General features: G+C 39.7%; 2 protein-coding genes across 13 annotated transcripts; one reads left to right on the forward strand and one right to left on the reverse strand.

The window, feature by feature from the left end:
* Positions 1 to 9,184: 9,184 nt before the first annotated feature.
* On the reverse strand, positions 9,185 to 10,180 carry LOC115746255 (EPIDERMAL PATTERNING FACTOR-like protein 2). Of its 2 annotated transcripts, none has more exons than XM_030681960.2 (2): positions 9,576 to 10,180; positions 9,185 to 9,488 (listed from the first exon to the last, which is right to left on the reverse strand). In XM_030681960.2, the coding sequence occupies exons 1-2, from the start codon at positions 9,708 to 9,710 to the stop codon at positions 9,189 to 9,191; spliced, it is 435 nt and encodes a 144-aa protein (XP_030537820.1). In that variant the 5' UTR covers positions 9,711 to 10,180; the 3' UTR covers positions 9,185 to 9,188. The 2 variants fall into 2 exon arrangements, with proteins under 2 accessions (XP_030537820.1, XP_030537821.1); XM_030681961.2 differs by having other exon boundaries at positions 9,185 to 9,485; positions 9,576 to 10,178.
* A 2,398-nt stretch (positions 10,181 to 12,578) lies between these two features.
* LOC115746254 (endo-1,4-beta-xylanase 1-like) lies at positions 12,579 to 24,133 on the forward strand. Of its 11 annotated transcripts, none has more exons than XM_048273798.1 (9): positions 18,758 to 19,434; positions 19,491 to 19,612; positions 19,757 to 19,813; positions 20,309 to 20,646; positions 20,730 to 20,889; positions 21,039 to 21,391; positions 21,659 to 21,836; positions 21,980 to 22,516; positions 22,825 to 24,133. In XM_048273798.1, exons 2-9 carry the CDS (start codon positions 19,544 to 19,546, stop codon positions 23,938 to 23,940), a joined length of 2,808 nt encoding a protein of 935 aa, XP_048129755.1. In that variant the 5' UTR covers positions 18,758 to 19,434; positions 19,491 to 19,543; the 3' UTR covers positions 23,941 to 24,133. The 11 variants fall into 11 exon arrangements, with proteins under 11 accessions (XP_048129756.1, XP_030537819.2, XP_048129758.1 ...); XM_048273797.1 differs by having other exon boundaries at positions 18,758 to 19,429; positions 19,489 to 19,612; XM_030681955.2 differs by having other exon boundaries at positions 18,758 to 19,364; positions 19,492 to 19,612.
* The last annotated feature ends 500 nt before the right edge of the window (positions 24,134 to 24,633 follow it).

Genomic DNA, 24,633 nt, shown 5'->3' on the forward strand with positions numbered 1-24,633 from the left:
TTGCACGAAATTTCAATATAATCTTTCTTGCCAATTTTAGCAAGAAATGCTAACGTGGCAATGTGGCACGTAGGACGGCCGATGATACTAGATCACCACGTTAGTGATTTTTAATGAAAATTTGATTATAAGAACTTCATTGAAATTTCACGCAAAGATTTCAGGCGAAATTGACAATATTAAAAAAAATTATAACTGAATTAACATCCGTAATAATATGTTTAGGATTGATTGGGTACTTTTTTGATTAAATTCAACTCATTTTTCAAAATGTTAAAAAATTCTTTCTAAGGCTCCCAATTCCCGATGGAACTTAGTACCCTAAAAATGCAAAAGGGGAAGTCATACCTTCTGTATTTTTACTTGAAGCTCAAGATGGTTGTTGCTAGCTAATTCAAAATAATACTATCATACACACTATGTAAATCGAACTCGTGATCTCGCAGCGGACAAGTGACCCTAAATCACTGGACCAACCTCCTTAGTGGTATGAACACAGTGATCTTACCTTTTTGAAAAGTTGAAAGTAGAACATGTACCAATATTTTGGTTCAAAATGTCATTTCACAACTCCATCCATAGTCACGCCACCACTTCTATCTTTCCCTTTGTGGATTACCTGCCACGATTGCCTCGACACTCCTTGGCAATCTCAAAGAGTAGCACAACCATATTGATCACCGCCAAAACTATGCAATTATATCAATTTCAAATTGCTACCACGATGTGGGTTTCAAGACCCTAAGCAAAAGGGTAAATCAAATCTTCAAACCGCAATCGCCATTATGGATCAATGGACATCGGGAAAAAGTATTAAAAAAATCTTAAACTTATTATATTTATACCAACTCAATCCTAAATATTTTACTGATACCAATTCAATCTTAATCATTTTACATTTGTATCAATTTCATTCTAAACTTTTTGCATTTGTGTTGATTGAGTCAATCCGGTCAATTTTGATCGAAAATTTGCTAACGTGGACGTCGGTTGTCCTATATAGCACGGCTACCATGAATATTTTATAATATAATTTTAATACTTTTAATAATTTTTTAATGATAGAGAAAAGAAAAAGAAGAAAAAACCAAAATATTTATTAAAAAATTATTTAAAAATTATAATAATATTAAAAAATTCACGTCAACAATAGCCATGCTATATAGGACAATCGATATCCACATCAGAGAATTTTCGATCAAAATTGATAGGATTGACTTAATTAACATAAATGCAAAAGTTTTAGAACAAAATTGGTACCGGTACAAAATGTTTAGGACCGAATGGGTACCAATAAAAGGTTTAGGACTGAATTGGTACCACCGCAATAGATTTAGCACTTTTTTTACACTTTTTTCATAAACATCATGATTAGGATTTTAGGATCTAATCTCTCAGTGATTGCGTTCAAGAGATTTGAGTGTGAAAGTTACAAGGTCTTTTAAGGGAAAAAGGACAATATCGGTGCCAAAATTTGTGAATAGAGATCACTTTAGTGTCAAAATTTTTGTCGGATCACTTAAGTACCAAATTGAAGATCAAAAGATCACTTTAGTGCCGTTGACAAGAAATTTCGGCCAAAGGTAATACGTGGCATTTTCAATTAAAGTTTTAATATTAAGTGGTATTTTTTTTAAAAAAAAATAATAAGTCCACAAGGACTTCTAAAATTTAAAAAATATTTTGAAAAATAAAATTAGATTTTTAAAAATAAAAAATAACAAAAAAATTAAAATACAAAATCTATTTAAAATAAATTTAAAAATTACCTTAAAATTGAAAAAAAAATGAAAATCTGCAGATCCAGCCGGCGAGGGCATGCACAACTCTCGCTAGCCTCAAACCAGGACCCACCCTTGCCACCTGGTTCTGTAGTTTTTTTTATTTTTTTTTTTTGTTATATTTTGTAAGTTTATTTTTCAAATTATTTTAAATTAAAAATTTGAATTTTCAGCTTTTTATATTTTTAAAATAATTAATTTTTTTGCCACAAAATTAATTAAGTTTGTATTATGTGATTTTTAATTATTTTTTTTCTAATTTTATTATTTTTTTAAAATTGTTGATTGAACCTCTAGTGAGGCACGTCAGCTTGATACGTTAAAAAAATGATGCTTTGGATTTCCGGTGAAGTATTTTGAAGTTGGTATTTAAGTGATCCTTTTTCAAAAAATTTGACACCAAAGTGATCTATTAGAAATTTTTGGCGTCAAAGTGATCTCCGTATACAACTTTTCGAACTGATGCCGTCCTTTTCTCGTCTTTTAAGTCTATATACAAGTGAAACTACGGTCAGACAAACACATCAAAAAACAGAAGTTGGAAACCGGAAACTTGAGAACCAAATCATCTTGACTTAGAGAGAGCTCTTTTCTCCTTCACTTGAAGCATGTTCCTCCATGGCGCTACTTGGACGATCTATTTGCTTTCCCATCATGTCCCTCTCTCGCTCTCTATCTTCCTCTTCCTCCTCCCATTCTTCTTCTTCTTCGTGGACCGAATCATCCATCGCTTCCAACTCTTCCTCTTCCTCTATCTCCCCATCGCTCACGACGTCCCTCTCATCATCTCCGGCCTCACTATCTTCTTCGTTGACCTTGCTTTCTCGGAGCTTGTCGACTTCTCCTCTCTTTCCTCCCGCTCTCTCTTCCTTCTCTTCTATCTTCTCGGTCCGTGAAGCTTGGCCAGCATCGCGGAGACGCAATTCCTTTCTCCCGATTGGCGAGATCTCCTGGTGACGGTTCTTGAGTGAAGACGGCTGCACTTCATAAAGCAACTCAAAGTAGATTACAAGGAGGAGGAGGAGACATACAAGAGTCACATGTCTCGGATCGAATGTCCTGGTCCTTAGGTTTCTATCGGATAGCTGTCTTAACACGGCCATTGACTTTTTCCTAATGTTGACGTCGCTTGGAACAAGTTCTAGGCAACAAGATGGAAAACCTGACCTGAAAAATCCACAGGAGTTTCATTTGCTATGGTTTGAAAACATCATTCACCCCATGATGCCAACAGATCAAGGAGAGCAAAAGAGAAGAAAGATTATGACGATACATACTCGTGGTGGAATCATAGGCTTGCATGCAGATACAGTTTTAGATGAATGGAGAAGCCATTTCTTTGGCTTTATATACGCGAGCACGATGACTGATGATCGATGCATAAGTTTGGCTTACATGAGCTGTTTTGGTCTAGGGAAGTAGACAGGAAAGGAGGGAGTGAAGACATTAGTGGGTTTAGTTGGGATCGGACGAGGTTTTCAAACATTCAAGATCGACACGTAGCTGTCAGCGCCGACATCCTTTTGCAGATAGTCTCAAACGAAGAATAGGGAGAGACCCGTCCTAATTTAGGTACGAGTAGGCCTAGAAGCACCCGATTGCCTTGCCGGCGCTTGAATTTCCACTTGTTTCGATTAGAGAATTCTTCTGTCTTAATTTTGTTCTTATGCGCCTTTGATTGCTTTGCGATCAGGAATGAAATTCAGGGTTGGTAGTGAACCTGCTTTGACACATTCTGTGGCCTTGAAAAAGTACCAAAAAAATCTTAAACTTATTGCATTAATACCAAATCAATATTAAACTTTTTAATTGAAATAATTTAGTCCCAAACCATGTTGTAGTGATATCTGATTCAGCTCATCTGGCTAATTTTAGTTGGAAATCGTTGATGTTGATATTTTTTAATAATTTTTTTAAAAAATTAAATTTTATTTTATTTTATATTATTTTTATTTAATTTTTCTTTCTTTCACTTTGGCTCGCGAGAGTCACCGGGCAACCCTCGTCGGCCTTAAAAAGATTGAAAAATAATAATTAAATATATTTTAAAAAATATTTATTAAAAAGGGTTTACGTCAATATTGGCCGCGTCATGTAAGACAGTCGACCTTCACGTCAACGATTTCCGGCCTAAATTGATTAGATTGACTGAATTGGTATCAATATAAAATTTTTAAGACTAAATTGATTCAATTGAAAATTTAGAATTGAATTGATACCCAATACTTTTTTGGTACTTTCTCCATAAAGTCATCGGTAAATAAATGGTGGGGAATTGAAGATTCAAATGCGTGTCGATAGCTAGTACGCTTAAAATAGCCACTTTCGAATGTGATTGAATATCAATAATTATAAGTCTCGAACTTATTAACACGTAATGAGATGAAGAGATATACTTGTTTATAATACAGAGAATCCACATGTCATTTCTTGTACGGGTCTATACTACAGCTCGTAGAGAGAGATAAGGATGCATTTTTCAACAAATAATTGTTGGAACCTCTGAGCAAAAGGACGTGGATGGGAGGGACAAAATAACTTGATTGACATTTCGTCCATTTCATACATACATACATACATACATACATAAGTGATTTTAGATGATTTTGCACCGTGGTTATTGCTCGTTGATATACTATTGAAATTTGAAAAAACGTTTATTGATGCCATATGAATTCGTCATGAGGTAAGACTATATGTACGGGTAATCGTGACTATTTCATGAATCAAAGACATGGTTGATTGATCTTAGAGGATCATGTTAGAGATGAAACTGTGCATGTTAAAGGGCAAAATAGTATTTTTTGTGTAATACAAGTGCAAAACCGTAAGTTCAATACGAGTGCAAAATCGTGAATTCACAGCATAGAAAGCCCTTAGTGAAAGATGAAATTTTGCTAATTAAAATGTTTTATTAGTTAGTGATTATTATTTAATTAAAGGAATTGAAATTTGGTTACAAATCTAAGTATTGTAGAACATGGCTATTCTATATCTCGAAAAGTTAGAGGTCTTATGAACTAAACTGAAAATTTTGGGGGGTTGTTTACATATCAACGATGGTTATGTTGGCTGGTTCTTAGTTAGTTATGCAATTAACGGTCTAATGTAGACAATTTGTCTTATTAGTCAAATTTTGGATATAACTACATAATTAGTTGAAAGTAGGCCGTTTCGATAATTTCATGAAATATGTGGCATGTCTATAGTATGAATAGAATATTCATATATCTTATTAAAAAAATGAATGGCCTTAGGTATTTAATTAAATTGATATGGTTTTTTTTTTTTTTGTTTGTCTTTCAAGCTAGATACAAAAAATATACCGGAAAAAAAACCAAAAAAAAAAAAATTAACGTGTACCGGTCGCAAAAACATCAAGGGGATGGCCAAACATGGCCAACAAGCTAGTGCAGGGGGGGGGAAAAAAACGGGCAAAAAGTAGAGAGGCACCCAGGCCCAAACGAGGAGCACTAAATTGATATGGTTTGATTAAGTGAATATCGGAAATTAAGGACTTTAAAAGAAGAAACATTAATGGGGCAATTATGTAATTCAAGAAATATGGAATTATAGGAAATAACTTTTAATGTTGATGATTAAGGTGAATTCAATCAAGGCGCATTCTTAGAAATGACAATTGTATGAGTTACTAAGGAGTGAATGATAGCCATTCTGCTCCTGGGAATAATTTCTTGTCATAAATAGATTTTATGAGCAAAGAAATGCATTTTATAACGACACAAAATTCATATTCATAGAATAGAAATTCATTTGATAACAACATAAAATTTATATTTCTTTGAACAAAAATTCATTTGATAGCAAATGTAAGCAACTTGCAAGGGGCTCGGGCAAGCCTCAAGCTCATCAAGATCTACCCGATCATCACCGGCCATCATCCGGTGGTTGCCGACAACCATTGCGAGACATGGAAGAAGAAAAAACAAGAAAATAAAGAAAGAAAGAATAAATAAAAATATATAAAAATGTTAAAAAGTATAATTTCTTTTAAAAATTTTCTACAATATTTTAGCAATATATATTTTTTAAAAATTTATAACATTACCTTTTAATATCCTTATAAGCGTGCTTCACAAAGAAACCTTGATACATAGACATATCAAAGTATCATAAACTCATTTCTTATCTCATATATGATAGGGCGAGTTAATATATGGGTTAGTTATAATCAATAAATAGGTCATGGATGATTTAAAACATAATATGAGCATAAAATGAGCCATCAATGGGTCATAAACGAGTTTACAACTTAGTTAGGCTCGACTCACCTTTATAGCTCTCTCTTCATTCTCTCACTTTCACTTGATGTCGCACTCACTCACTCCGAACTCTCATCTTAGTTTGAGTATGAGTTTTCTTAAATTGAATTAACTATGGAAGTACTTTAGGAATATTGATTAGGTTGGCATGAGTGGGGTATGGATCGGTCGAGTATGATGTTAGCTAGCAGTATCATCTAGAGAGGGTAAATAGGCGATTAAAACAAAACTTGACAAAGAAATGACAAATTAAAAAAGTCAAGTTGAATAGGAATTCGAGTGTGAATATGATCAATGTTTTGATAATATTCAGCGGTACATACACCTCTATCAAGTAATAAGTGAGTATGAGTAGAGAGATAAAAGACTTTGCACACATAGCTTTATAGTGGTTTGGCTTGGTATAAGCCTACATTCACTCTCCTACACTAATAGCCTACTGGTTAGATTCCACTATAAATCTTGTTGAAGTTACAGTAGTAATATGCCATTTATACCCAAGCACTTCTCCCCGAAGCTAGCTGCTTATACTCAATCCGATATATCTCACTCTCTCACACCTAAGCACAAACTTACACTACGAACACTCTTCGAAAGATTTATGATTTGATACTCTCAAAAGACGACGTAAAAGTATAAAGCTCTCTCTAAATTTAGATTTTTGAGCTTTTGATCACTCGTCCTCTTCGGCGCCTTGATATTCTTTTATACTCCTCAATATCCAATCTTCCCATTGGATAATCATCAAGGCGATCAATCTCCAAACTATTCCTTGGACAATTGTTGAGAAGATCAATTAGCAGTTGAAGTGAATCAATAAGAGTTTCTAAAGATTTGGTTGCTCATACATTCAAATCTTGATTACTAGAATTAGAGTAGTTCATCTATGGAAAGTATTTTGCCTTCATGATGATTGCCAATCCACAAAGATGTTATGTGTATCTAGAATCTTTCGCGTAAATATATTTTGAGATTAATAATCAATGATATCCCTTCATAATTGGTATCCATACCCAATCATAAGTTATCAAGGGATGAGATAAAATATTGTTGTTGTTGGTAGTTTTAGTGCTATGCTCAAATGCAGCAATTTTGATAATATTCAACTCTTCAGTTATGTGATGATTTGAGACTACGCCAAGCTTTTGCTTGTATTTAGCTTTCGGTATTTTGTTGATATCCAGCTTACGTTGCTGATATCCATGAAGTGCGCTGATGATATCGCCATTATAACTGGCTTCTACTGATATCAAGCTAATACAACCTTCTATTTTCTAGTTCTTCCAAGCATATTAGCAATCGTGACTCTACCTTGATGTTTACCTATCCAAGATATCTCCAAACTTTATCGATCTTCCCGTTCTAGACTTGTTCACCTTTCTAGTTAGGTACCTCCTGTTTGTGGACACCTCTAAGCCTATTGCTATCTTCACCATTAATAGACAACTCATAACCTTAGACATTCTTTTTCAACACAATTTGCATAACACTAGTGCATCTTTCACCTGGTTCTACTAACCAATAAACACATTAGCAACTTTTGATTATTATGTCATCTTTAAAACATCATAAGCGATTTTCCCAACATAGTATAGGTCACTATATTTGCATTGCAATAAATGGATCATAAAAAGATCTAATATGTCCATTTGGATCGGATCATTTACAAAACCGACCGACATTCGATTCAATCCACCAGTTTGATGGATCTACTCATAGATCATAGTACTGTTAAACACTTGACGAGAAGGAGGTTGGGCTAACCCATGCACGTTGGACGGCGACTCGACTGCTCTGAACCTCAGTTTCCTTAATGTGTCTACTAACTTTGACGTGAGGCCACCAGAAAAATGTGAATATTTTGCTGCAACACCCACCAAAAAATTTCTAGAAATCACAGCCTAAGATACATTCGGAGAGATTGGATGATTTTGCACCCTGGGCACAATCTACACAGAACATACTCACTGGCCGAATAAGAACTCATGTTCATGGACACCAACATGCGACCCCAAAAGTAGCAACGAGCTGGTGGAGGTGACCCCATGAGTAGTTATTGCCCATGAAAACTCCAGTCACTTTGATTTGAGAAGAGAGAGAGAGAACGAAGTGAATGGCAGACGTAACAGATCGCAGTCTCTCGCAGCCTTGACGATCAGGACTGATGAGAGGCCATGGAGGTGGTCTTCTCTTCTCTGACCCCCCCCTCTCAGTGCCATTATTGGGCAATGCATTTATTGCCTTCTTTCCCCCTTCACTCTGCACAGTATAATTGCACGACCTGCACATCTTTTTTCCTTCTTGTTCCATTTCTCGCGTCCCAATCGTCTGGTGAAGGGGAAATCTCATTAATGCCTTAGTCTTGTTAACCTGCAAAAGGCCATGCAAAGAGTTGCATTCAAGCGTTCTCCATCACTCATCCATGATTGTGTATCTAACGCTCGTAATCAGGAACATGATCTGTGGAATAATCAGCTCGTGCAAATTCTCACTTGCTTCTTTTCATCTGTATTTTTGATGCACTCGAGGTGTGTGGCCCTGAGTCAGGTCCACAGGCTTTTCTGATGCACAAATCTTGTAGTATACGAAAAGGGTCCACTCGTATGCCTGACAAGAAAAGAGCCCCCCACACGATGTAGAAGAAGAGCTCAGTATCTTCATAATTCGCCCGTCTCTTGGAATTGTCACTCATCTTAACCATTTAAAAGTTACCTAAACACGGGAAAATATTCTTAAATGTAAGTATTATGAGATCATCCCCCTCGAGCAGCCTTCTTACATCAGATAAAAACCTATCTCTTTCTTGTGTCATATGACTGAGGAATAAAGAACGTAGATATCCACAGACGACAAAAGAGGCCAAAGAGAAAAGGAACCACTTCTGCATTTGCATAAACACATGTAGGAGAGATCTTAGTCTCACAATCTTTTCTCATAACAAAAGATTTTAACACCTGTACGCGAGAAGGATAAAAAGCTTTACATAAGCCATATAATAAGACAAATAATTTGAAGGAAACAGTCAAAAACGAGAATAAGAAAGAAGGTTGTACATAAAGGGAGAATTGAATATAATAATCCTGATCTATGTGTGATGAAGATGGGGAATTCTTTCTTTTTCAGATCAAGGGTTGAAAAGCGTGTCTCCACATTTGCACTTCCAGGTCATGGGCTTGTAGTTGGAGATGTCATCGCCTCTCCCATAGTAAGCAGCTGCGACCCTTGTGGATGCAGAAGCGACATGGCTACGAGCACTCCTGACTCTTCTCGGGCCGTGAACTTGCTGGGGAACAAAAGGGACTTGCACGGCCTCGCAGTGCCCGCAGGAGCTGCACTTCCTCTCGCACAACGGCGGCCTCGACCCTATCAGCGACCTCATGCTCTTCGTCAACATCACCTTCTCTTGTTCGTCCTCTCCTCTCTGCTAATGTCATGAATGAACACTTTCTTGAGCTGATCACAAGGGAAAGAACTTCATGGGGGAAAAGAAGTATTACGTCTATGTACGTACCGGAAGCTTGGAGGAGATGACTCTACCTGGAGCCACATAGGTGACTTGGCTTGAGCCCCACAGAAAGAGCAAGAGCAAAAAGGCCATTGTTTGCCCACTCCTGGGGCAAAATAGCCATTCTTGAATCCTCCCCATTGTTTTACACACTCAGTATGGTCAGCGAGAGAGAGAGAGAGAGAGAGAGAGAGAAAGAGGGAGCAGAGTGGCTAAGCAAACGGCTGGATTATATAGAAAAGAATGTGGGAAAGGGATGAGAAGACGGGTGATCTTACGGAAGCTGGCTCAGGCTTTTTTTGAGGAAGACTGATTGAATGCCCAACTCCTGAATTCATGCATGCAGAGAGACTTATCAATCTCTCTGCCCCTCAGCTCTGAATCAGCGACGGAACGTGGAAAGCGAAACGAGCGAAAAAAGGTGAAGTACAGCAGTGAAAGCCCCCAGAAGAAACCAAAGATCATCAGAAGGACATCAACCCGAAAAGGGAACGAGCCTCAAGCCTCGTTCCATGAGCCCATCTCCCCAAATCAAACTGAAAGGGAGCCGGAAAAAGAAAAGAGGACAAGAGCATCCACATTCAAAAAGAAAAAGAACAGAGGAACTCCAAATGACACGAGAGAGATCGATGGGAGGGGGGAAGGGAGCTTTCGCTGTCTTGCAAGATTTGTTCATGTGTGTGGCCTGCGTTTTTGGGGAGAGGGATCGAAATTTGAGCTGTAGTTGCCACTTTAACACGCCAAGAAAAGATGCAATGTTGAAGGTACTAGGGGTTAGGCCTAGGTGTCTCAGACCATAGGCTTATTATGTGAGTTCTTTTTTGGGGCTTTGAGAAGGTTAATGCAATAATACCAGGAAACTGCAAGTTCTCTGAGTCTGCACATGATGGAGCTCTATGCCTTTTACCCTGCCTATTCATGCTAAAATCCAAGCGGAAGTCCTAATGTCCCTCCTATTATCCCCTCTTCAAAGGAGATGATCGTTATAATAATTTGGACCTCCTGTTCTGACCCCCACTTCATCTGGTCGTTCCTACCATTTTTAGATTAGATCATTCGGTGGGAATGTGTATGGTGAAGGGATTGGAACGTCTTTTCCTCCCTGGTTTGGTTTCTGGATGAACACAGCTGTCGTGCTTTGGCGACGAACAGGATCAGGCAATGCGTGTTTTGTCGTGTAATAAGAAGGGCATCAGATGCAAGGTTTCATGTGACATGTTCTTGCTTTTCTCGAGAGAGATGGGATGAACGAGGATGGAAAAGATCTGTCAGGGCATGGCCCATGGTCCTCCTGCCCATAGCCAGACACCATGTTTACGGTCGCGGTAGTAAATATGTTTTGTGAAGCGAATAGAAACAAAGTTGATAACATTTCTAGTCCATGAACTTTTTTTTTTTGGTTTCAAATATGCAATGTCATTTGAAAAAAAATTGAGTTTTTCAATTAATTTTATAAACTTTTGTTCAATATGCAATGACGTTCCTAAATTTTGGATTGATTTAAATTACATTATTGAAATATTTTAAAATCTTATTGTCTTTGTTACATCACTGAATAAATCAAGACAAAACCCGTCACGTAAATGTCAACTATTTCATCATCTTCCTTAAACGTATCGATAAATATACCATGAAATGGAGAATAAAGGATGATTGTCGACAATGCCCAAGAAAAAGAAAACAATGAAATTTTTCGTACTCTTTGCCAGTCGATGTTGTTCCCTCGTTCTCGTGTTTGTGTTAGTTTTCGTGGAACAAGTATCCCTTGGATCCCTTTAATCATGCCAGGATGCCATTGCAATGGACCTTTGTAACTGTGACTAATACCAAAAAAAGTTCACGCACTTTTGATTTTTGTTCAGTTTGGTCCTTGAACTCTAATCTTCTACTATCTGTTCCCCATGCTATGAGAAGAATCGAACAGATTTCGCCTTTGTAGTCGATTTTCTCTCTCTCCACTTCCCCATTTTGTTTGTCTCATCGGTTTCTTTTGAGATTACGATGGTTGCAAACTACGTGTTGCACGACCGAGTTTGATTTCGCATCACATGTCAATTGTTACTGTATATACCAAAATACGAAACTGGTCTAATGAAAGAGTACAAATGACTGAGAGTGAATGTTCCTGACCGTGTAGAGACGAGGCAGAAGCCAGCCAGTGGCCTGTGTAGAACTCGTCGTGCACCTCAAGATTTCTAGGGACACTGTCAAACGGGGTCCGCAGACATTCCCATGAAGAGCTATCCACATGGGCTTGGTTCGTACACGGGCCTGGGCTTTCAAGATCAATGGCATCTTGTTCGTTACCCACGTAACATTCTATTTTCCATGGAGAGTTTCCTCCCCCGCATTACACACGTCATACGTCCTGTAGGAGATGACCCCATGGGAATTGTGGAAGCTTTGGAGGCTTTGCCTTAGATTTCTGAATCCTTATTTCCGTAGAAGTATGTGGGCATTGGACCTGTTTTCTGGTGGGCTAATAGCCTAACACCACTAAAAACTCCAAATCGATATATCCATATCATATTTATCCTAAACTAACTTTTATGTCGCAAAAACTGTCAAACCTGTGCACCCGTGTTGCATTGGCCTCAACCTAATTTATGTGCAAAAAAAAAAAAAAAAACAAAATTCCAAACGGGTTCACTTGCATCCCATTTACCCGAATTTGTGGTAAATTTGAAATTTTTGTGGGTAAATGTGGTAGCAATGCGTCCGTTTGAGGTAAATGTGATCCGGTTGTACTAGTTGGAGATTTCTTTTATCCAAAAATTAATTTTGGGCCAATGCGTTATAGATACACCAGTTTAGGCTAAATGTGACACATGTATACTGAATATTATTTGTGACACAAAAATCATTAATGGGTAAATGTGGCACGAATGAACCAATTTGAATTTTTTGGATTCCACCACTTGTAAATTAGTTTCTTAGATAATAGACAAGCTGACCCAAGGTGCTCTTCACCAGATTGCTGGCAAGGTTTTAACTGGTGATGTTAATAGAGAGGTTAAATTTATTGCAGTAAAACACTGCCAGTCTTCCAAGTCTCTGGTGCTAATTGCTGTTGCGAATTATGAGCTGCTAATTATCGCCACCCGGAAAGGCTTAGGTTAGCATGCTTAAATCACATTGATTGGGTGTTTGACTTGTCGAAATTGACCTCTCACCCAATTCGCCAGGGGAATGACAAGTTTATTTTCATTCAGATCAATATGACTACAAACAGAGATTGCACAAATTTACAAAGATTTATGCACAATCGAGGTATGGAGGATCTGTGCAGGGGATTTTCGGTTCTGATGAATTTTCTGTGTCTTGGTTAAGCCCAGATAAGAGAAAGGGTTTTTCTGGGTTCTTGTCTTTTGGTCTTTTTTGGGTTTTATGTTTGGGATTTCATAGGGAAAATTTTTGTGTACAGGTGGATCCCGCTCTTTTCTTATGCTTCACTTGAGCATCTTGCTGCAGAGTCTGTAGAACGAGAAGCGTTCGTCCCTGCTGCTTCACAAGTTCGTTTTCCAGAAGCCCGTCCCAAGCACTGGGGTCATCAGGTATGTTCTCCTCTTGAAGAGTACTGTAAGCACTGTGCGCTGTGATCTATCACTGTCGAACTCCAACTTATTGCCTGTCTATATGGCATGCTGAGAAGCTCATAGATTTGTTGTTGCATTATGGACCTGGACACTGATATTGAATATCAATGTTAATAGGACAATAGGATGATCCACAGTCTCGCATTTTTGTCGAATTTTGTGCAATAGATCAAGAAAAATGTGGACAATGAGGTCAGGTGGCATGAGCATGACCATCAATAATGGCCTAGACTAGGGCTGGAACAGCTAATTGCTTCGTGGATCGGTTACTTGATCAGACATTTGTTAAAAGTGTTCCCTTTTCTCCTATTTAGGAAAACCAGCATTGCATGTCAACGTTCTGAATTTGTAGTTGAAGCTTAAGAGTAATGATGTCCTCAAACAGGTTACTCCCGGCAGTATCTCAACCGGGTCATGGCCAATTCAAGCGGTAGCCAAGGGAGTAATATCATACAGAATCATAATTTCTCTGGTGGAATGCGTTCTTGGCACCCCATTTGCTGTGAAAGCTGGGTGGTCTCTGCAGGCTCGGGTGATTGCTATGCTGTGGTTACTAATAGAAAAGAATGCTGGCAAGGATTGGAACAAGACATCACAAGCAGGGTTTCTCCAGGTACCACTTATTCTGTTTCTGCCTGTGTTGGAGTGTCGGGGTCTCTTCAAGACTCTGCTGACGTCTTGGCAACTCTAAGGCTAGAACACCAAGATGGTGAAACCACATATAAGCGCATTGGAATGTAAGGTTTCTTACATTATAAGTACCTATGTCTTCTCAAATCACCAAAGCAGTGAACAATTTGAGCAAATTGATCTGCTGCAGAACTTCTGTATCAAAAGAGAGGTGGGACAAGGTGGAGGGCACATTTTCATTATCAAGTCTGCCAAACCGAGTTGTCTTTTACCTTGAAGGGCCATCTCCTGGAATAGACTTACTTATAAAATCAGTGGTGATAACTTGTACAAGCACAAATGGAAAAGAGGTAATGACACATTTCAAGGAAAAAAAAATTACCTCTAATTAATAGCTTCAGAATTGAAGAAGATGGGGACATTTTAAGCTGTTGACAGTTGTCTGAATAATTTCTTTTTGTGTTCTGCAAAAGAGAGTGGACAGGGGATGCATTGCTGCTAATCATGAGAACATTATCCTCAATCCCGTATTTGATGATGGATTGAACAATTGGGCTGGTAGAGGTTGCAAGATCGTCCTAGAGGACTCTATGGCAGATGGGAAGATTGTTCCACAGTCTGGGAAGTACTTTGCATCTGCAAAAGAGCGTACACAGACCTGGAATGGGATTCAGCAAGAAGTTACTGGAAGGCTGGAAAGAAAACTTGCTTATGAGGTCACTGCACTGGTTCGTATAGTTGGTACTGACGTAAGCAACAATGGCGTGTGGCTCACACTGTGGACCCAAATGCCAGATCTCCGTGAGCAGTACTTAGGCTTAGGCAAGTAAGTTTAGATTCCCCTCACCTAAAGAAACTTCATGTGCTTATAGCAAGTGATACCGAGGACAAAGGGAAAATGGAATGGTAAGCCAAGCTCCTCTCTTCCTAGAGTTTCCAGATGGAAGGACATGGTTGATTATTTCTTGCAATCACCTTCAATTTTTGGGTCATTAGAAAGAGGTTTTATTCTCTTTTCTATAGTTGCTAGTATCCTGTATCTAATAATTTTTCACATATGCCCCTAAATCGCTTTTTAATTTCTCTCAAGAGTGCAAGCAACAGATAAGGATTGGTCACAAATGCAGGGGAAGTTTCTCTTGAATAGTTGCCCGTCGAAAGTAATCATCTCCATTGAAGGTCCACCTGCGGGTACTGATATTCTTGTGGACAGCTTAACAGTAAAGCATGCGGCGAAAGCTGCTCCTTCTCCTCCACCAATTATCAAGGTTTGTAGCCGTCGAAGTTTCCAGCTGATATTTCTTCTCCATATCATCAATGTTTGAAGATTGTCTTTGACATTCTGGAAGTTGCTTATTCTAGAAATGAGACAAGTATGTTGAGCACCTGACTGCCGCTCTTCATATTGCAGAATCCAGCTTTTGGAGTAAATATACTGGAGAACAGTGACCTAAATGATGGGACTAATGGGTGGCTTCCCCTTGGTAACTGCACTTTGAGCGTTCAAACTGGTTCACCACACATTCTTCCCCCATTGGCAGGAGAATCGCTTGAGCCTCATGAACCTTTGAGTGGCCATTACATCCTTGTGACAAATCGCACTCAGACTTGGATGGGCGCTGCTCAGATGATCACTAATAAGCTCAAACTCTTTCTGACATATCAAGTTTCCGCGTGGGTCCGGATAGATTCTGGTGCAAATGGTCCTCAAAATATTGGCGTTGCACTTACTGTGGACAGCCAATGGGTCAATGCCGGGCAAGTCGAGGCTAATGATGACAGATGGCTTGAACTTAGCGGCTCATTCAGAATTGAAAAGCAACCCTCGAAGGTCATGGTCTACATCCAAGGTCCTGCTTCGGGTGTCGACTTGATGGTTTCAGGGTTTCAAATTTTCCCTGTCGATCGATATGCGAGATTTAAGCATTTGAAAAAGCAGACTGATAAGGTAAGTTCCAGGAATAACTTTAGTGCAAGATTGATGGTATAATGGTTAATGAATTGGTGTCGTGGTCGATCACATTTACAATGCTGACTTTAACCGACATAGATTTCTCTTTCGACAAAAAGATGGTCTCTTTTTTTCCCACGCACCTGAATTTTCTGAGTTGTCTATAAATTGATGATATGCCTGCACTCTCTCTTTTATGCCCTAGCAAGATGATGGCTCCTAGAATTTTGCTGCTTAGAATATCTTCGAACTTGTTATTTAAAATCTTGCCATTGATCACCTACATATAAGAGAGGATTGGACATACAATTCGCGGAATAACTTCTGTTCACATTGAGTAATAGCTCCCTGCTATTGAAATGGCAGAGTAAGCTCATAATTTACTTAGATTGAGTTACTTGGATATATGACCGAGTTAATACTATATTAACATGTTTCTAATTTTTTCATGTTCCCTTTCATTACCTCGCAGCTCCGTAAGCGTGATGTCGTCCTGAAGTTTTCTGGTGTGAATTCAAGCAGCTTGCTTGGTGCTACCGTGATCGTCAAACAGACACAAAGTAGTTTTCCATTTGGCTCCTGCATAAGCAGAACAAACATAGATAACGAAGATTTTGTTGATTTCTTTATAAAGAACTTCAACTGGGCTGTTTTCGAGAATGAATTGAAGTGGAACTCGACAGAGCCACAACAGGGAAATTTTAACTACCGGGATGCTGATGAGATGCTCCACTTGTGTAAGAGCCACAGCATTGAAACCAGAGGCCACTGTATCTTTTGGGAAGTCGAGAGCGCGGTTCAGGCATGGCTCCGATCCCTCAACGACAATGACTTGATGAGCGCACTTCAAAACCGTTTGAATGGGCTTCTTTCTCGCTACAAGGGCAAGTTCAATCACTATGATGTGAACAACGAGATGCTGCACGGATCATTCTTTCAAGGAAGATTAGGAAAAGATATCCGAGCAAATATGTTTAAGACCGCACACCAACTAGATCCATCTGCCACACTATTTGTGAATGATTTCAATGTGGAAAATGGGTGCGATCCAAAATCATCCCCTGAGAGCTACATAGAACAGATTCTTGATCTACAGGAGCGAGGCGCACCTGTTGGCGGAATCGGGATTCAAGGGCATATATATAGTCCAGTGGGACCAATCGTCAGTTCAGCTTTGGATAAGCTGGGCATTCTTGGCCTTCCGATATGGTTCACTGAGCTCGGTGTTTCCTCTGTTAATGAGCACGTAAGAGCTGATGATCTGGAAGTCATGCTTCGGGAAGCATTTGCCCATGCTGCAGTGGATGGGATAGTGCTGTGGGGATTCTGGGAGCTGCTGATGTTCCGGGACAATGCCCACCTGGTCAATGCCGAGGGGGATGTCAATGAAGCCGGCAAGAGATACCTCGCCCTCAGGAAAGAGTGGTCCTCTCATGCTCACGGACATGTTGACGAACAGGGCGAGTTCGTGTTCAGAGGCTTTCACGGGACATTCGATGTCGAGATCATTGCCACTTCTAAACGGACAACAAAGAGCATTGTCGTCGAGAAGGGCGAGTCCCCGCTCGTCGTGTCTATAAGTCTTTCGCGTGAGCATGGGAGTGTTGGCAACTGAATATTGTCATTCATCTCTGGTGTTCTTGACCAAATTGCAGGATGCAAGCGGGTACTTGACTGTACATAGCATTCTTTGCAAAGGGATCGATTCATATCATCATCTTTATTGTACTTTTAATACAATAAGATAAGATATGGTTGCTGCTTTCTGAGAACTTTACTGACCCTTCAAAGTTCAAATGAGTTGTGATTTGGCGTTTCTGTTCATATTTTGTTCCTGTTTTGTTTCCTCAAAACAATAAGATTTTCCACAATATCCTCTTTTATTTATCGCTTGTTTTGCACAAGATAAATGGTTTTGAAAAACATTTTTTTACTCGCTTATATCGCTTGAAATAATTAGTCAATGAATTTTCTTTTATTATCCATAGCATTTATGTCTAAATATTTCCATTGATGATGCAAATATTTTTCGTTGATTCACTTTTATTAGTGATATAGACGATTAATTTTAGGAAAATATATTCTAAATCTTTGCTTTTGCTTTTTATATTTTTGAAGATAAAATTGTACCTCCATTCTTGTAATACGATTTTATTTTGTTGATAGACCTTTGCGATATTATACAATCAAATCCAAATAGTGAAAATTCTTTCTAGCTTTTTTTAATACATTTATTTTCTTCATATATTTATAATCTAAAAATTAAAATGTAGGACAACAAAAACTAACAACTTTAGTTTTATGATAAAATGACGAAACTACCCTCGATAAACTTCATCCTATTTTCTATGTGGTGTGACTTTTGGTTATATCATGTTGTCATGTTATGCTCTTTTGTTTGGAACTTCCTAGGGAGAGACTAGAGTTGTTTTGAATTGTAACACCCTCTTTGTTGGGACATTCTAAGTAGAGACTTCGAGTTTTGCTACCTGGAACTTAGTCTCGCTTGGGACATCTCAGGGAAGCTCCAGGTTGCAGTTAATAGGTGTTTCGTTTTTTCTCTTGGTTACTGCAAGTGACCAGCTTGCAGGTTCACGTATCAAATGGTGGCGCCGTCTTCATCCCCCCTGCCGCTTCCGGCTGGTTTGAGGCCGCCAGCACTCCTCACAACCACGTCGCTTTTGAGTTCCATGATCAGAAAAGTGCCGTCGTCTCATCGGACCAACTTAGGTGGTCCGCGAGGGAAGCCCCAAATTCTCCAGCCGACTCCATCAGAGGTATGTTCGCTCTCAGGGGTGGAGGCAGCTCGTTTTTCCCGGCACGGTTTCGCCATCCACGTGTCCGGAGCTATCGACATGGGCTATGGGCCTGGGCTTTCAGGACCAATCCACCTCTGGTGGACCCTTTTGCTTGATTGGGTTGTGGGGGGTCTGCACAACTGCACAAGTTTGCTGGCTCGGGGGTTTTAATGCAAAGCTTTTGTTGATCACCCGACCGCAGAATATGAATTGAATTGGTCTCTCTATTGGGATTGCCGGCTGAAGGTGCTCTTTACCAGATTTGATAGCAAGGTTTTAGCTGGAGATGACAATGGAGATGTTAAATTTATTGCAGAAATACAGTGCCCGTCGAGCAGGATGTCTTGCAAGTCTCTGGTGCTAACTGCTGGTGCTGCTGTCTCTTTCGTTAGCCACGACTCCAACCGAGCAAATTATGACCTGCAAATTATCGCGACCCAGAAATGCTAAGTTAATGTACTTAAACCACATTGATTGGATGTTCGACTTCTCGAGAAAATTAGATTTCACCCAATTCACAAAGATGGGATACCAGCTATGTTTCCTTTCAAATCGATGACTACGAAAAAATAGCAGGGGGACCTCGAAACAAGGATAGATTAAGGAGTCTTGAATCCCGGAAGGAATGAGAACCTTCATTTCCAATACAAGCATCCGAAGCGCAAGTTGGGCTACAACTCAAATCTGCAAGACAAAGCAAAAACGAGCCGAGAATTGATGGAGCGTCACCCTTACCCAGAAGCAATTCTGTTTGTTCTAGATGATGCTCCGTTAGCCCCACCGCAGAGGAATGCGGCTTTTCGACGTAATCTTTGACAAGGTAAACAAAATGCTTCTGGAATCAGTACTCACGATCGACATTGATGGGTTTTCTCTGTCTTGATTGCCCAGATTAAAAGAAGGGTTTTTCTGGGCTTCCAAATGAATTTTTTGTGCGGATAGGGTGGTCCCGCTCTTTTCTTATGCTTCACTTGATCATCTTGTTGCAGAGTCTATAAAATGAGAAGGGTTTGTCCCTGCTGCTTCACAAGTCTTGCCCAAACCCATCCCAAGCACCGGAGCCATCAGGTAGCTCTTCTCCCTGTCCTTCTCTTGAAGATCTGGTATTGTTAGTGGTGTCGACTGAGATCCTATTTCAGTTTTTGTTTTTTTGCCTTTGTTTAACGACATTGTCGTTCTCTTTTCCTTTTCCTGATCCCTGTGACTTATAAGGTATCCAAAGAGACTGCTGATAACCGAAAGACTATAAGTGCTAGCGACAACTCAGAGGTAGGTACTCGCTTCCTCCTTTTGTTCAGCCTCAGCATTTTAGCTTGCAATCTCATACTGAAATTATTGTTTTTGTTTAGCCTGTTTGTGGCTTTGCGGTGGTGGTTCTCCTTGATCTCGCTTTACGGGAATACATGCAATTCAAATGGCTTTCGTGTAGATTTGGTAGGATGGCCAGATCTATTCAGAAACAAACAATGTGCTCTCTCATAGATCACTTTATGAGTGCGTCAACTGCCAAAGTCAAACTTACTGCCAGTCTTTAATATGCTGAGAGACTGCATATTGGCCTGGACCCTGATATTGAGTATCATTGTTAGTAGGACAACAGAATAACCCATACTATCTCCTGTTTTTGTCAGTTACTTGATCAGTCATTTGTTAGAGCATTCCCTTTTTGTCCTACTTTGGAGAACCAGCATTGCATGTTGATATTTTGAATGTGCAGCTTAAGCTTAAGAATTATGAAATTCTGAAATCGATTACTCCCAGCAGTATCTGAACCAGGTCATGGCCAACTCAAGCAGTAGTCAAGGGACAAATATCATACAGAATCATAATTTCGCTGTTGGAATGCATTCTTGGCGTCCCAATTGCTGTGAAAGCTGGGTGGTCTCTGGAGAATCGGGTGATTCCTATGCTGTGGTTACAAATAGAAAAGAATGCTGGCAAGGATTGGAACAAGACATCACAAGCAAGGTTTCTCCAGGTTCCACTTATTCTGTTTCTGCCTGTGTTGGAGTGTCGGGGTCTCTTCAAGGCTCTGCTGATGTATTGGCAAGTCTGAGGCTAGAATACCAAGATTGTGCAACTACATATAAGCGCATTGGAATGTAAGGTTTCTTGCATCATAAGTAGCTACATCTTCTCAAATCACCAAAGCTGTGAACAATTTAACCAAACTGACCTGCTGCAGAACTTCTGTATCAAAAGAGAGGTGGGACAAGGTGGAGGGCTCATTTTCTTTGTCAAGTATGCCAAACCAAGTTGTCTTTTACCTTGAAGGGCCTTCTCCTGGAATAGACTTACTTATAAAATCAGTGGTGATAACGTGTCCAAGTGCAAACGGAAAAGAGGTAATTAGGCATTCTAAGGAGAAATGAAAACAAAAACTTTCCTCTTTTACCCTTACCAAAAAAAAAAAACTTTCCTCTTTTAATAGCTTCGGAATTATAAAAAATGGAACTTAAATTGTTAACAGTTTCCTCTTTATGTGCGGCGAAAGAGAGTGGACAGGGAATGCATAGCTGCTGGTGATGAGAACATCATCCTTAATCCCATATTTGATGATGGATTGAACAATTGGGCTGGGAGAGGTTGTAAGATTTTCTTACACGACTCTATGGCTGATGGGAAGATAGTTCCACAGTCCGGGAAGTACTTTGCATCTGCAGCAGAACGGACCCAGACCTGGAATGGGATTCAGCAAGAAGTTACTGGAAGGCTGCAAAGAAAACGTGCTTATGAAGTCACTGCACTGGTTCGTATATTTGGTAACAATGTCAGCAGCACTGGCGTCCAGATCACACTGTGGACCCAAATGCCAGATCTCCGTGAGCAGTACATAGGCATAGCCAAGTAAGTTTGAATTCCCCTCACCCAAATACTCTTCATATGGTTATAGCCAGTGATACCAAGGACAGAGGAAAATGGAATGGTAGGCCAAGCTTCTCTCATCCTAGAGCGTCCAAAAGGACCGAAATGGTCAATTATTTCTTGCGAAACCTTCGTTTTTTTCATCCATGAGAAAGATCTTTTATTCTCTTTTCCGTAGCTGCTAGTATCCTGTATCAATGATTTTATTTCATGCCCCTTAATTGCTTCAACTATTTTATTTCTCTGAAGGGTGCAAGCAACAGACAAGGACTGGACACAAATGCAGGGGAAGTTTCTCTTGAATAGTTCCCCGTCAAAAGTTATTATCTACATTGAAGGTCCACCTGCGGGTACCGATATTCTTGTGAACAGCTTAACAGTGAGGCATGCAGCAAAAGCTGCTCCTTCTCCTCCACCAATTATTGAGGTTTGTAGCTATCGAATTTTTCGACTGATATATGTTCTCCATGTCATTAATGTCTGAAGATTCCCTTAGACATTCTAAAAATTGCTTTTCTAGAAATCAAACCTGTATTTTTGAGCACCCATCCCCCACTCTTCATTTTGCAGAATCCAGCTTTTGGAGTAAATATAATTGAGAACAGTGACCTAAACAATGGGACTAATGGATGGTTCCCCCTTGGTAGCTGCACTTTGAACATTCAAACTGGTTCGCCGCACATTCTTCCCCCAGTGGCAAGAGATTCGCTTGGGCCTCATGAACCTTTGAGTGGCCGTTACATCCTCGTGACAAATCGCACAGACACTTGGATGGGCCCTGCTCAGATGATCACTGATAAGCTCAAACTCTTTTTGACATATCAAGTTTCCACTTGGGTACGGATAGGTTCTGGTGCAAGTGGTCCTCAAAATATTAATGTTGCACTTGGTGTGGACAACCAATGGGTGAATGGTGGACAAGTCGAGGCTAATGATGACAGATGGCATGAACTTAGTGGTTCATTCAGAATCGAAAAGCAACCATCAAAGGTCATGGTCTACATCCAGGGTCCTGCTTCAGGTGTTGACTTGATGGTTGCAGGGGTTCAAATATTCCCTGTTGATCGACATGCGAGGTTTAAGCATCTGAAAAATCTGACTGATAAGGTAACTTCCCAGAATAACTTTAGTGCAAGATTTGTGGTATAATGATTAATCAATGGGTGTCATGGCTTAACTGGATTGATGACATTTCCCAATGCAAACTTTAACCGACATAGATTTCTCTTTTGACAAAGAGACAGTCTACTTTTTACCACGAGCTTGCATTGTCCAAATTGTGTCATTAACTTGTCGATTGGAGTTATATGCTTCCACTCTTCCTTTTCACCCTAGATAGAATGGCTCTTACAGATTCGCAAAGTCATTTGCGTTGGTTTCTAATTTTTGTGTTTTCCTTTCATTCACTATGGCAGCTCCGTAAGCGTGATGTTGTCTTGAAGTTTTCTGGTGCGGATTCAAGCAGCTTGCTTGATGCTACCGTGATTGTCAAACAGACACAAAACAGTTTTCCGTTTGGCTCGTGCATAAGCAGAACAAACATAGATAACGAAGATTTTGTTGATTTCTTCGTAAAGAATTTCAACTGGGCTGTTTTTGGGAATGAATTGAAGTGGTACTGGACGGAGCCTCAAAAGGGAAACTTTAACTACCGGGATGCCGATGAGATGCTTGACTTGTGTAAGAACCACGGCATAGAAACCAGAGGCCATTGTATCTTTTGGGAAGTGGAGAGCATGGTTCAGTCATGGGTCCGATCCCTCAACAACAATGACTTGATGAGCGCTGTTCAAAACCGTTTAAACGGGCTTCTTTCTCGCTACAAGGGCAAGTTCAATCACTATGATGTGAACAACGAGATGCTGCACGGATCATTCTTTCAAGGTAGATTGGGAAAAGATATCCGAGCAAATATGTTTAAGACAGCACACCGACTAGATCCTTCTGCCTCACTGTTTGTGAATGATTACCATGTGGAAGATGGGTGCGATCCCAAGTCATGCCCTGAGAGCTACATAGAACAGATTCTTGATCTACAGGAACAAGGCTCACCGGTTGGCGGAATCGGGATTCAAGGGCATATAGATAGTCCAGTGGGACCAATTGTTAGTTCGGCTTTGGATAAGCTGGGCATTCTCGGCCTTCCGATATGGTTCACTGAGCTCGATGTGTCCTCTGTTAATGAGTACGTACGAGCTGATGATCTGGAAGTCATGCTCCGAGAAGCATTTGCACATGCTGCAGTCGATGGGATAATGCTGTGGGGCTTCTGGGAGCTGTTTATGAGCCGAGACAACGCGCACCTGGTCAACGCGGAGGGGGATGTCAATGAAGCCGGCAAGAGATACCTCGCACTCAGGAAGGAGTGGTCGTCTCATGCTCATGGACATGTTGACGAACAAGGCGAGTTTGCGTTCAGAGGATTCCACGGGACATACGACGTCACGATCGTTACCACTGCTAAACGGACTACGAAGAGCTTTGTCGTTGATGAGGGCGAGTCCCCGCTCGTCGTGTCTATAAGTCTTTGAGTCACATGAGAGTGCTGCAACTGAATATTGTCATCTGGTAAATTCCTGATCAAATTGCATGATGTAAGGGGGGGACACGACTGTACATAGCATGGTTTGCAAAGGGATTGATTCATGTCTATATTGTAATCTTAAAGCCCGAGATAATAATATGGTTGCTGCTTGCTAAGAATCTGATTGAACCTTTGGATCAGTTGAATTTATAAGGGCCTGATTCCCAGTAGCCATATCAAAAGGACCTTGAAATTCTTTGAAAACATTGAAGTGGTATATCTATACCGCATTTCGCCACGTGTCATTTTGTGGTTTGTCTATTCGGTACCACTTAATGTCATTTTCGATTTTTCATTTTGCAAATTTGTTCCTTGCGTTTTTCTCAAAAGAACATAAGATTCTCCACAATCTCCTTTTCACTTATTTTCTGTTTTCCTCTTTAGTTTATTCTTTTCGTCCATCTAATGAAAAACAATTTTGTCTTGTGTTTTTTCCCAACTTATCTTTTGAACATGGGATTGAACTGTTGTTCTCATTCTATGATTTTATGTTGTTGATAGACCTTTGCAAATAGGTCACAATCAAATCATAATATAAAAAGACCCTTTTATATTGTTAGGATTCGTCGTACAATCACAATCACAATAAAGTAAAACGTAAAACAAGAAAGAAAAATCGAGAAATCGAGACACGAGATTT

This window comes from Rhodamnia argentea, chromosome 2 (genome assembly GCF_020921035.1).
Source record: "Rhodamnia argentea isolate NSW1041297 chromosome 2, ASM2092103v1, whole genome shotgun sequence".
Classification (NCBI taxonomy): Eukaryota; Viridiplantae; Streptophyta; class Magnoliopsida; order Myrtales; family Myrtaceae; genus Rhodamnia; species Rhodamnia argentea.